Source organism: Falco naumanni, chromosome W, assembly GCF_017639655.2.
Source record: "Falco naumanni isolate bFalNau1 chromosome W, bFalNau1.pat, whole genome shotgun sequence".
In the NCBI taxonomy this organism is placed as follows: Eukaryota; Metazoa; Chordata; class Aves; order Falconiformes; family Falconidae; genus Falco; species Falco naumanni.
In genome coordinates, this window is record NC_054079.1 from 23,422,683 (window position 1) to 23,435,855 (window position 13,173).

At 34.9% G+C, this 13,173-nt stretch overlaps 1 protein-coding gene across 4 annotated transcripts in view; it reads left to right on the top strand.

Moving 5' to 3' along the window:
- LOC121080572 (chromodomain-helicase-DNA-binding protein 1-like) overlaps positions 1-11,691 on the top strand; it is a 67,514-nt gene extending 55,823 nt beyond the window's left edge. For 3 of the 4 annotated variants that reach the window (XM_040578673.1, XM_040578676.1, XM_040578674.1), the window contains 10 exons: positions 256-406; positions 1,253-1,375; positions 1,721-1,873; positions 3,063-3,317; positions 3,754-3,894; positions 5,981-6,159; positions 8,578-8,674; positions 9,287-9,344; positions 10,301-10,511; positions 10,709-11,691. In XM_040578673.1, the coding sequence (XP_040434607.1) occupies positions 256-406; positions 1,253-1,375; positions 1,721-1,873; positions 3,063-3,317; positions 3,754-3,894; positions 5,981-6,159; positions 8,578-8,674; positions 9,287-9,344; positions 10,301-10,511; positions 10,709-11,072 (1,732 nt within the window). In that variant the 3' untranslated portion in view covers positions 11,073-11,691. The remainder of the gene's footprint in view (positions 1-255; positions 407-1,252; positions 1,376-1,720; positions 1,874-3,062; positions 3,318-3,753; positions 3,895-5,980; positions 6,160-8,577; positions 8,675-9,286; positions 9,345-10,300; positions 10,512-10,708) is intronic. The other variant, XM_040578675.1, reaches the window with a different exon arrangement.
- Positions 11,692-13,173: the final 1,482 nt, after the last annotated feature.

Below are 13,173 nucleotides of genomic sequence, written 5' to 3' on the forward strand. Positions count from 1 at the left end.
ATCTTCATGGTTAGCCAGTTCTGACTCAATCCATGGCCACAGATGTCCATTGTTCTTTATATCTTGATCTTGATCTGCTTTAAAACATGTTTTGGTACTGATTTCAATAAATATTTTATAGAAATTGTAAGAAAACCTGATATCTAGATTACTTACCTAAATATACCAGAATCTTAGTGATGTGTGATATGTTCCCCTCTCCCTTGCTAAGTTTGAGAAGGTTGCTTATTTATGTTTCTGATTTATTTCTACTAGATATGTTATCCCATGCCACACCAAGGCAGCTCATTTTGATATAGATTGGGGTAAGGAAGATGATTCCAATCTGTTAATAGGTATCTATGAATATGGCTACGGCAGCTGGGAAATGATAAAAATGGATCCTGATCTCAGTTTGACACAGAAGGTATGTCATCTACAACATTTCATCAAGGGCTTTTTTGTTTAGGTAATAATGCTAATAATAACGGTTACTGAAAGAGCTTATTTTATGATAACTGAAATTGCACAGAAGTTAGGTCAGTTGTACTCCTTTGTATCCTTCTGGTAAATTATTAGATTTCAAGATTTTGTATATTCAGTTGAAGTATACCTTCTCAGAGTCTGATTTGTTTCTGTATTTCTATGTATTTGGATCTCTGTCACTTGAATTCTTTCTCTTCCATCTTCCCTAGTTTAAATGCTCTAGTTATGTTAATTTTATTCTTGATCTTTTGGAGGGAAGGTTGTTTTGAGGTTTTGGTTTGGTTTTCCTAGCCCTGGTTTCTTTGCTTGAAACTGTCTTTCATTTGCAACAGGAGAATAGCTGTACTCATCAGATTAGAAGTGACACAATGGCTGCTTAGAATGGTGAGAAACATTTAGGGAAAGACTGGAGTGAAGCAAACATTGCCAACAACTTGTAGCTTTGGGATTTGAGTCGTCAGGATTGTATACAAATCTGTTTAATGATATCCTGCCCCTGCCTTCTATTAATTTGCTTATTTTATGAAACAACTCATATTTTTGGCTTCTGAAATATCCTGTGGTAATGAGTTAATGCATTTAGAAGCACAAGGCAGAACTAGGAAATCTGTAGATGACAGTGGTACAGGAGCTCTGAAATTTTTTTAGATAAACTATGAGAGTGGAAACAGAAATTGTTTTTTTACCTTTTTTAAATTCAGCTTTTTCTGTTCCCAGTGTTCCAGACTAGCAGCTTCCCAATTTGATAATGTGTACTTGTAGTTGATACTACTATTTCTCTCCTCAGATTTTACCTGATGATCCAGATAAGAAACCCCAGGCCAAGCAGTTACAGACCCGTGCAGATTACCTCATTAAATTATTGAATAAAGATCTTGCAAGAAAAGAAGTGCAAAGACTTACTGGTGCAGTAAGTAAAGCTTGATATTCAGTAGCAAGATAATATAATATGCTTATGGGTATGTCAGCAGATACTTGTTTTATTCTTAGTTCCACTCTGCTTTGTGTAATTTTTCTCTGTATTGCTAATCATATTATATGAGACTAACTCAATGAATGAATTGCAAGTTTAATCTTGTTTTATTCTCTCTTATTTGTATATATTCTCTACTGTTGCATTAGGCTCTGTCTCCAGTCCTGAGAAAAGTGGTGGTCATTAGTGGCAATAAATAAAACAAATGCTTTCTTTAACATGAAAAACAAATCTTTTTCTGCAACTGTGGTGCAAAGACACTTGTCAGTTGACATAAAAAAGGTACTAATTTGCATTCAGGGCAACTCAAAGAGGAGGAAAACAAGAACTAAGAAGAATAGAGCAACAAAGGCTGCAAAAATTAAAGAAGAAATAAAAAGTGACTCCTCATTACCACCCTCAGAAAAATCTGATGAAGATGATGAAGAAAATGAGGTAAATATCATTCATATGGTAAAGATGGCTATTCAGTTGTTTCTATTAGTAATGCTTTCTATTCGATCTTCTGTTTGACTTAATAAATAAACTTGAATGCATCCTCCTTCTGTGGCAGTTAATATTGCATCAATATAATCACATGAAAGATTATATTTATTTTAATGTAATGATAAGCCTGTAGCTCAGGCATTATGATTAATTTTCCAAATTATAATATCATAAAATAATGTTGTCACCCAAGTACAAGTGACATTGTGTAATTTCAGTGTTCTTTAGAGACTTGAGCATTGTATCTGCTAGAAATGCAATTTTAATGTAACATCTGAACATAAAACTAATGTTTCTGACTAATCCATTATTAGTACTGATAATGATTCTTCAGATACCAACTTCTGTTCAGGCTCAGGAAAAAAACATCAAGCTTGATTAGAAAGAACATGAATAAATGATTTTTTTAAGACATGCAAGTGAATGCTTCTGTGTATGTCAGGACTTTCATTATTCTAATAGACTATTCAACTTTGTTATGTTTTTATTACTTCTGATGTATTCCTTTAGGTCTCTGTTTTTGTTGGGTCATTTATTTAAATTTATCACACAGCAGAAACCACTAGAGAAAGAAAAAATAAAACAGATTAAGTTTAGAGGCCATGTTGCACCTAATTTTGTGACTTTGAAGGTAGCTGAAGGAACACCAGATTCTTCAGAACACCTCTGGAAAAAGAGAAAGTTGGAACTCTGTTCCCTTCTGTTGTGACTGTGAATGTTTAATTTGTGGTCAGTGAAAAGTTACAAAGCTAATCAGAACAGAGGTCTTTTATCATCACCATGTCCTGAAAAATCAGCTCAGTCTTGTGATACCTACTTCCTTACTGGTTTTAGCTCTTTGCAGCTTAACTACCTTTACAGGGACAGATTTCTTTGGGGATAAGAAAGTTAAATGGACTTAATCTCTCTCACACACACACCAGTACCCCTGCCCAATCAGTACTTGTTTTGTGTCACATCAAGGAAATGAGTGAGTAGTCCTCATTTTGTTTGGAAGCTGCATCCAGCTCCATTTGATAGGTGTTAAATCTAAGTCTAAAGAGATCACACAGATAAAAATACAGTTTAATCTGATGATTACAAAACTTGTATAGTTAGAAATTCAATTTGATCTGACATATATGCTTGTGTATTGCAGGATGAGATTTTTTCTGTGAAACATCCACATAAAAAAGTAAAAGCAGAAGAAGAAAATGAAGAAAAGCCTGAACCAGATATTGGTATAAAGAAGGAAGCTGAAGAAAAAAGAGAGACAAAAGAAAAAGAAAATAAGAGGGATTTGAAAAGGGAAAAAAAAGAAAAAGAGGATAAGAAAGAACTAAAAAATATTAAAGACAAGAGAGAAAAAGTAAAAGAATCCACACAGAAAGAAAAAGAAGTAAAGGAAGAAAAGGTAAATAAGTTTATTTTTCTTATATAGCACTAGAAAAGGCCACCAGGTGTTTGTGAATGATTTTGAGTTGAAAAGATATTTTGAGTCATTTACCTCACAGTTGTCTTATCAATGAAATCTTTTGCATCATTTGAAGTTTTATTTTTACCACTTGTAACTACAAGGACAGGCAAATGAAATGGGAAATTACCTCTTTAAAGATGCATAGCTTAGTGGGACTGAGAGTGCAAGTGGTGCAAGGAACTTGTCCGTTCTCTTTCTCTGTCCATCAGAAAGAGAAAATAAAAGGTACTGTCATTGAATGTCAGAAATTTATATTTTTTTCTTGTTATTATTGAAGAGAATGTAGTAATTACAGTGATTGCCTAATTGCAGTATAATTCCAGCCCAAAAATAAGGTTTGCTTATCACATACATTTTCATATTTTGTTCTTAGGTAAATGAAGTCAAATCTGAAAACAAAGAAAAAAGTAAAAAAGTTTCATTGTTGGATATTCCAGTTCATATTACTGCAACTAGTGAACCAGTTCCTATATCTGAAGAATCTGAAGAACTGGATCAGAAGACATTCAGTGTGGCAAGTCCCTTGTTTGATAACTTAGCATTTACACTTGATATTCTAAATGAATACAATTTCTGATGTTCTTGATTCTGCTATTAGGCATTATAGCACAGATATCTATTGTCAGTAAAATTTTAGATCAGTGAAGGGTTATCAACACTATACTAAAGTCAGTTTTGTTTTCCGGCCAGCAATTTTATTTTATTGCATTTATGTAGTATAGTGGAGTATTTGTCTAGTCATCTGTGCGCTGAATACTTTTAAAATACAGACTCTGAAGATCCATACTCAAGAATAATTTGTGGATACTGCTTCTTAAAGGACAGAAATGAATGAATTTTAATGCAGCTGCTGTAGTCTCTGGCTTGGCCTTATCAAATACTCCTTTGTTCTTTGTAAGCTAACAAGAGAAATTCAGTTTTAAAGTTACTCTTGAAGTATTACAGACTTCCTGCGTTAGAGGAAGGAACAAATCCTAAAGTTCTTGGAAATATCTTGACAGAGTAATGTATCTGATACCAAAAGAATTTCAGTTATATCACTACTTTTGACCTCAACAGAATCGATATTGGAAGAAAAAAAGGTAGGTAAACTCAATCTATGTAAAGTTTTCTAGGTCGATTGGGGCCTTTGGAAAGATGCTAAGGAGTTACTTTGAGCTACTTTTCTGCTGTGGAAGTTCTATCGCTGAGGTCTTAAAAGTTGTCTGTTACTGCCAGGCAGGTTTACTGGATCTACTGTGGTGCTGGCTGTGAGAGACAAATTATCTTATTTTCTTATCAGTATGGTACTGAACAGTTTATGTATATGGGTTTTTGTTTTGTTTTTTATCTAAATGTTGCGACTCATCCATGATTTCCAGGATATCTTGTGTATGGCTAGGTGACTTAAAAATCACTCAATTCCCATGTACAATTATGTTTCTCTGTCCACCTTTACGCTTAAGCAGTGTACTTTTAAAATTGTCTTTTTAAAGGTTGCTTTAAGCTGTGATTAGCGCAATATGTAATGTAGCTGCTTAATTACTTAATGGCATGAACTGGTAATGGAACAGCTTCACTGATTTTTTGAGTTGTCCCTAGATGTTGACAGAGTGATGGTGACGTTCTCCAAAACCCCTCATATTTTTTATTCTGGATATACAGACTTGCCTCTCTTCCTTAGTGGGAGCAATTCTAGGTTGGGTTTGCATATAGAACATTTCTTTTGGCCAGGCCCTCTGTTCATCATTATGCTATGGTCAGATGCAATCTAATTAGCACGTTTACCTTTTCAAATGGAAATTACTGCTGTGGATCGTTGAGGCTAACTCATTTGACTTCTTGTCTACCTTGTGACAGGTAAAAATATGCATTTCATCTGTCTACCTTGCCATTGTGATTGAATGGAATTTCCAAGCAAGTGACTTTAAAACATGCTAACTGGTTTATCTGCGTTTACTATTAACACATTTGAGTTGGTGTGAAAATTCAAGAATGTACATGTGAAATACATCTATGGGTATATCTGTGTTGTCATCACTGTTACTAATTCAGGCACACCTAAACTAGCTTTATCCTAGATAGCTCAGTTTCTGTCAGTATTTGCATAGAACTCAGGCTTAAAAATTTCTCAGAGAAGGAACACTGATCCTCTGTTGAATGCCAAGTTTAACGGTTGCAGAAAGTATCTACTTAAAATATATTTTAACATTCTTAATCTTGACACTGAGTTTTTAGGACCTTGAAAGCTATACAAAGTAGAATAAGTCATCCTATATACTTGTGCTGAAAGTTAAACCCATGATTGTAAAACATAGTTATAATTCCTTTCCCTCTTCTATATTAAATTTGTGATTTCTTAAATCTTTAATATTTGTTACATACAATGTAATGCTTTCATGTAGGAGTAAATTTTCAACTGGACTTAAAATACTACTTTTCCAAAATGAAACCTTGTAGTAAAACTAAAAGCTGTGAGCGAAGACTTGTTTTTCATTTGGCTTACAACAGTACTGTCTTTGCCTATATAAATAGCACAGTAAGGGTGGGTCATATTTTAAAATATTTATTATCTTTTTATTTTCCTTTGAATTAATGTATGCCTTTTTTACATTTTATAGTGCAAAGAAAGAATGAGGCCTGTCAAAGCAGCATTGAAGCAACTGGATAGACCAGAGAAAGGCCTTTCTGAAAGGGAACAGCTGGAGCATACTAGACAGTGCCTAATCAAAATTGGGGACCACATTACTGAATGTCTAAAGGAATACACAAATCCTGAACAAATTAAACAGTGGAGAAAGTAAGTTATTCTGCATGATTTTTCTTGAAAAAGAAAAATCCATAATAGCTTCTATTAAGAAGAGTAGTTTTTATTTTCCCTTTCTTGTATTTTTCTGCTGTATTAAATAAGGATTTATGATTATAAATGGCTCCAGCTTTTAATGGATTCACTTTTTCATACTTGAATAGCAATGCATTTTTTCCAGTAAGTGAAATAATCTTACTACTTAAACCCAAAAGCAAACAGAAAATAACTGCATTTAGAGTATATTTAATGTTTAGTGGAAAAAGAGTTATTATCATTAAAAAATCTGGCTTTTTCAACTTTGGAGTTTTGTTTTTGTTTTTATATTTTTTATTCTTGCTAAAAATAGGCCATTATATAATTGTGTGTTGAAGTTTGAATGATTTTGAGTTGCAGAATCCTTTATTGTTTTTTAAAATATACTCTAAAATGAAATCAGATATTAACTGTGACTTTATAAAAAACATTTATACCATACCCAGATGTATTTCAAAATGAAAGAAGAGTTTTAATTGTCCTTATGCATCTGTGAGGTGACAACTTCAGGGGAAAAAATAAGAAAAATGTTGGTTTATAAGCTTGTTATATTTTGTTGTTAAGTTCATCATACAATTTGAGTTAGTTTTATAATATGCACTTTAATCCTTTATGGTTGCAAATCTATCCTTGCAGTTCCATATACAACACTCAGTCAAGTGTTTAATTTCCTTGCAGACTGTTGTTAACATAAAATATTCCTGCTGTTTGCACTTGCTTTACTTCAAAATATTAGGGTGAACTGAAATACACAAAAAAAGACACATTGGTAAACATATTTCTTTAAGTGGAAATTCATAGTAGAGCTACTATAATATTAATTCATAATAATGCTACTACAAGACCATATATAGATTATTAAAATATGTATTTAATCTGTCTTTAAGTCATAGAATATAGTAAAGGTATTCATTCTGCATTTCTTATACAGATGTCATTGGGCACACCATTGGCTGGTTACATCTACTTTTGCAAACCTTTATGCCAAAACTATAATGTTTAAATCATCACTGTGAAAGAGCAAATAGATGCTTCTTGAACCTACACACTTGAGATGTTTCTGAACTAAGCACTAATAAGAACAGTGTGGTATTCTGTACACTTTTAAGCACTTCACCTGTAAACTTTGCCAAAAGAATTCTAGACTTCAGATCCGGTGTCTGCAATCATAGAAGCAAACATCTTTAGGGTTTTGGCTTTTTGACACCAAAAGTGTTGATTTATTTTCCTTTCTTCTTTCATAGCATAGATTAGATCAAAGTTTTTGCCATGCTATTTCCATCCTCTTTCAGATTTCTCATTTGGATTCAAAAGTTTTGACCAGGCTTCGGCACTCTGTGGAAAAATCCTGTCCCTGATATCTGTAGGAAATATGGCATTTAGGTCAAATTTCTTACAGTGCAAGAGATTTCAAGTTTGGAAGAATCTTTACGGAATAGTAAATACTCATGTTTTCTGACACATTTCAAACAATCTTTCAGAAGACTTGCACAACAAATTGAAAACTACTTTTTTATGCAATTGCACAAATTATATTAACAGAATTACCATTAACGCTACTTTTCTTTTGGCAGTCATTGTGATAAATATTACAAAATGACAAATTCTTAAAGGAATTAATTTCTCAAATGTTTGAAATACAGCTAAATAACGTTTGCTGTGCAGCTAGGTAATATTCTGTGTAACAGACTGTGGTGGGATGACCTTGGCTGGACTCCAGGTGCCTACCAAGCTGCTCTATCATTCCCCTCCTCAGCAGAACAGGGGGGAAGAAAAGAAGATGGAGAAAAAAAGCCTTACGGGTCAAGATAAAAGCAGTTTAACAAAGCAATAGCAAAAGTTGCACACACAGAAGTGAAGGAAAACAAAATATGTTATTCTCTACTTCCCATCAGCAGGCAATATTCAACCACTTCCCAGGAAGCAGGGCTTTTCAATATGTGTAGCAGTTGCTCCAGAAGACAAACATTGTAAATAACTAATCCATCTCCCCACCCCCCCTTCCTCTTAGCTTTTCTAGCTGAGCAGATGTCATAGGGTATGGAATATCCCATTGGTCACTTTGGGTCAGCTGTCCAGGCTATGTCCCTCCCAAGATCTTGCCCACTCCCAGCCTACTGGTGATATGGGGGGAAAGACTGCAGAGACAGCTTTGATGCTGTAGCCAAAACACTGGTGTGTTATCACCGCCTTTTTAGCTACCAATACAAGCACAGCACTGTGAGGGCTGCTATGGGGCTCAGCCAGACCCAATACACAGACTTTACAATGATTTTGGTTTACTGAAGTACTGTTGAAATAATTTAAGTCCATGTTCTGTTGTATGATACAATAAAACTAATATATGGAAGACTTATAATCTCTCTTTTTCCTCAGAAACTTGTGGATTTTTGTCTCCAAGTTTACAGAATTTGATGCTAGAAAGCTGCACAAGCTGTATAAGCATGCAATCAAAAAACGCCAAGAATCTCAGGTAATATTTTCAGACTCCTCTAAATATAAAAATTTATATTCCAAGATTTATAACTGGTTTATTAAGTATCAATTTAGTACACTCAATACATTTTAAGTGTATTTTACTGTTCAGTAAACAGTCACAGCACTCTCAAAACTACCTAGCTGCAACAAGGTCTTTTACCATCACGTACCAGGTTAACTTTAATAAGTAGTTAGCACACCTATGCCCTAGCATGGCCACCAATCCCTCGCAAGGTTTCTAAGATCTTTCTTACTCTTTAAGCCAGTCCCTCTGCTACCTTCTCCTTGGCCCTCCTCATCTAGGGAGGGAGGGAGGGAGGGCAGGCACACACTCTTCTCTTTCCAGATCTCTCTTCATCAGCTGCCCCTCTTCTATCTCCCTTAGAGCTATTTAACCATTTAGCAGGAACCAGCCACAGCTGCACCTTATCCCCATCAGCCAACCCGCTGCCCTGGAAGCCAGCCCACAGCTGGATATTATCAATGTTAATTAACCCAGCTTCATTCCTCTACAGTAGACTAGTCTGTTTTTTTAGGATATTTTCTGAAGAATTCAGATGCAACTTTGGGATTTATCAATGACAGTTTTTGTACTTGTCTCTTTTAGCAACACAGTGACCAGAGTATTGGCAGCAATATGAATACACATGTAATTAGAAATCCAGGTAAGAAATCTTGAGCATATTATTGTGCTGGATATCTTAAATGATGGTATGTAAAATGAAATAAGCTTAAAACTGTCTCCTAGAACTTCCATACTGTTAGATATCATAGGGATAGGCTGACTTAGCATAACTTCACTAGTTTGCTGATGAAATTCAACTGAGCACAGACTGAATTTGATACTTACTGATTTTAGTAGCAAGTTATTTGGCCATTCTTTGAAAGTAAATTAATTAGAAAAAAAACCCCAAACCACTTTTGTATTTAATTTTGAGGTGGGAGAGAGGCCAACTCAACACTTGTAAACCTCTGTTTGTAGCAGTTGTAATGTCACCATATTATAAGAAAGATATTCCCTGAAGTCATGGTTAGCAATCAGTTTTATGGGATGTCTTTTATTGTTGACAATAGGGCTGTTTTTCTATGCTCCCACACTTGCCTTCTTGTATTACCTGGTTTTATATCATGTTATGTAAAACTTTGAGTATGTTATCATGGGTTTAAAATGAGTAAAATGTATTTTAGAAATACCATTAAAAAACTTTCATTAGCAAGGTATACCTCTAAAACTGATGTTCATGCTAGGGCTATCTCTCCTTAGAGAGGAACTTCCTACCATTCTGTTTAAAATTGCTCTACTAAAGGGATCTGGTCTCTACTCACTACTCATTTGGACCATACTGATCCTCTCCATTCAGTCTGTAAAGTGGAAAATTTTAGTTTCTCAGCTCTATATATCTACGTTTCTAGCTTGCTTACCCTCTATTTACTTCTGAGGTTTCTCTTCGTTCACTCACATTAGTGCATTTGTCTTTCAGTTGTTTAGATCTTGTTTTGCAAATTATAATGCCGCTTTCACATTGCTTTAAATCTGACAGGTAGAAGTGCTGTTTGAATTGGTGAAGAAAAAAAATTATAGTTTATGAGACTTCCTTATAACCTCTGCTTTATTAAACAGATGTTGAAAGACTGAAAGAGAATACAAACCATGATGACAGTAGCAGGGACAGTTATTCTTCTGATAGACATTTGTCACAATACCATGATCGTCTTAAGGACAGGCATCAGGGAGATGCTTATAAGAAAAGTGACTCTAGGAAAAGGTCCTATTCAGCCTTCAGCAATGGAAAAGACCACAGAGACTGGGTTCACTATAAACAAGACAGCAGGTAAATTGCTTCGGCAATTGTCAAATCTGTTAAGAATTCCCTTCCTGGTTTTGCAGTATGCTTCTAGTAAGCACCAAAGTATCTTTTCTGAGAATGCAGAATTACAAAGAAATTTCTCTAATGCGGTTCTGTTGAATTGACATAATTATAGTTCTTACTATGTGTTCAGTAATACTAATATAAGTAAATCTTTTCAGATACTATAGTGATAGTAAACATAGAAAGTTGGATGACCACAGGAGCAGAGATCACAGGTCAAACCTGGAAGGAAGTTTAAAAGACAGTCGGCCTCATTCAGATCACCGTTCCCATTCAGACCACAGGATACATTTAGATCACCATTCCACTTCAGAGTACAGTCATCATAAATCTTCCAGGGATTATAGGTACCACTCAGACTGGCAAATGGACCACAGAGCTTCTGGTAGTGGCCCAAGGTCACCATTAGATCAGAGGTCTCCTTATGGCTCAAGATCTCCTTTAGAACACAGATCTCCATTTGAACACTCATCAGATCACAGAAGTACACCTGAACATACATGGAGTAGCCGGAAAACATAACAAAGACTGACATTGTCTGGACCTTCTTTTAGCCATATACAGTAAGCTAACACAGTAATTGCCTTATGTGACTTGAAAGATATGGACTGAATATTCTGTCAGTAGCAATATTGTTACTTCTTTCCAGGATGCAAGGTCTATTATCCCAACAATATAAAAATATTTTTGTATTTAAAGTTTATGCTGCACTGTGCTGCAAAGGTTGTGGCACCTTTCCGCCCCCCCCCCCCCCCCCCCCCCCCCCCAGAAATGGAAAATCTTTACTTTTACAGGGACCTCAACACTGCCCCATTCAGACTGGATTTCATAAAACTGTTTTTAGGCTGAACACAGTTTAAATTATGTTTGCAAATGAATTTTTAAACACTGACCTGTGATTATGTTTCAGGAAGGAATGAGGAGTTTGTTTTGTTTTTTTAGTAAAGAATTCTCAAGGATTTTTGTTCACTTTCTAAAGCTAATTGTTTACATTGTACACTGCAACCACCTTGCCGCTTTTCATCACAAGCTTGAATATTTAAGTTCTGTACCTATAACTGTAAAATAGCCAGGATTTCTCCTGTTTGTGATCAGTTGTAATAATGCCTTTTTACAAAATAAAATAAATGGTTGAAAATTAGCTGGTTTTTTTTTCTTGTTCCTTTCCCCACCAACTCAGGTGTTGTCACAAGTACACAAGTATGAAACAAAGTCAGTATACTAACACTTTTTAATAAAATGAAATCACTGTTCAGAATGCAAAAATGGGGAAAGGGAGCATTTTTATTCCATTTAGTCCCCCCTTTTTATTGGATGCTTCAGATTCATGTTTTGTTTTCATTTTTATATTAAACTGTCAATACTGTGATTTGTTGTAATGAAATGTTGGGAAATATTCAGCTAAACTGTGATCTGGAAAGTTTTTTCCAGTCTATTAGTTTTAAAGAAGGAGTGTTCAATATCTGAACACTTCTGAATCCAAATCAGCCAAAATTTATTGGAAATATACTTGTTTTCCCTCTTAAAATGGGCAATAATGTCAAATGTGCTATGCAGCCAGTTAACATTTTAGATTTGAATGGCTTTCTATTAATAGGATTATTATAATACATAGATAACTTCTATGTACATAGATAACTTCTGTCTGACAAATTAAATTTAAAAGGATATGTGGGCTCTTGTTTTCTGGTGGTGTTTTCTACAGTGTATCTTTCTCATTTAACCATAAAAATATTAAACTCTAGTACTAAATTTTAATACACAACATAAATAGGGAAGATAAATGTCTACCCTGGCATCATGTGATTGGAGGAAACGTTGCTCCAATTTTTCTCATCTTGCAACATGTTGAGCATTTTTTTCCAATTAACCAGGTTTACATGAAAGCATTAAAATTGAACCAAAACCTTGTCAGAGTACCTGTCTGTTATAATCTCACTGTAGGCACAGCTGCTACATGTTCTAAGTTAATAACATTTCCCAAGTACGTTTAAGCTAACTTAATGTAGGCTGAAACTCAGATAATTAATGCTTCTTCATTTCTTAGCTCTTCATCTTCCCAGGGGTGGGAGGGTTTTGAACCATGCTTTTGAGCTTAATTACGGAAGCAGTGTTTAGTGGTGCCAAGTAAGGTTGTGCATGTGTGCTATGCATCTTCCTCTTCCAGTGGTGAAAAACTAGAAATTGGAGCATCCACAACTACTGCCTAGTTCTTACAGTTTGGGTAGTGAGCTGGACTCTTGGATCCACTATGATAACACATCAATAGAGCATTCCCACTAAGTCTGCTTTACCGTCAGTGTAGCTATATTAGCATGGCATTGTGGCTGATCATGTCTATGTGACATGGTTAATCTGCATCCACTTTTGTCAAAGGCATCTTGTGTCTTTCAGAGATAAGCAAGACAGAACATACTTGGTGGCTTTGGTTAGAATCTTTGTTAATTAGTTGCTGTTTAGGTTGTTAACTTTAATCATGTTATTGCTGTTTAAGACTTAACTGAATGCAGAGAGGGATGAAGTTTGATGGTAGAGATGTTTTCCATGGCTTATGAGACAGACTGTTATGGGATTCTCCTAAATAATAAGATATGCACCATATCCTCTGCAAATAAGCCATTTA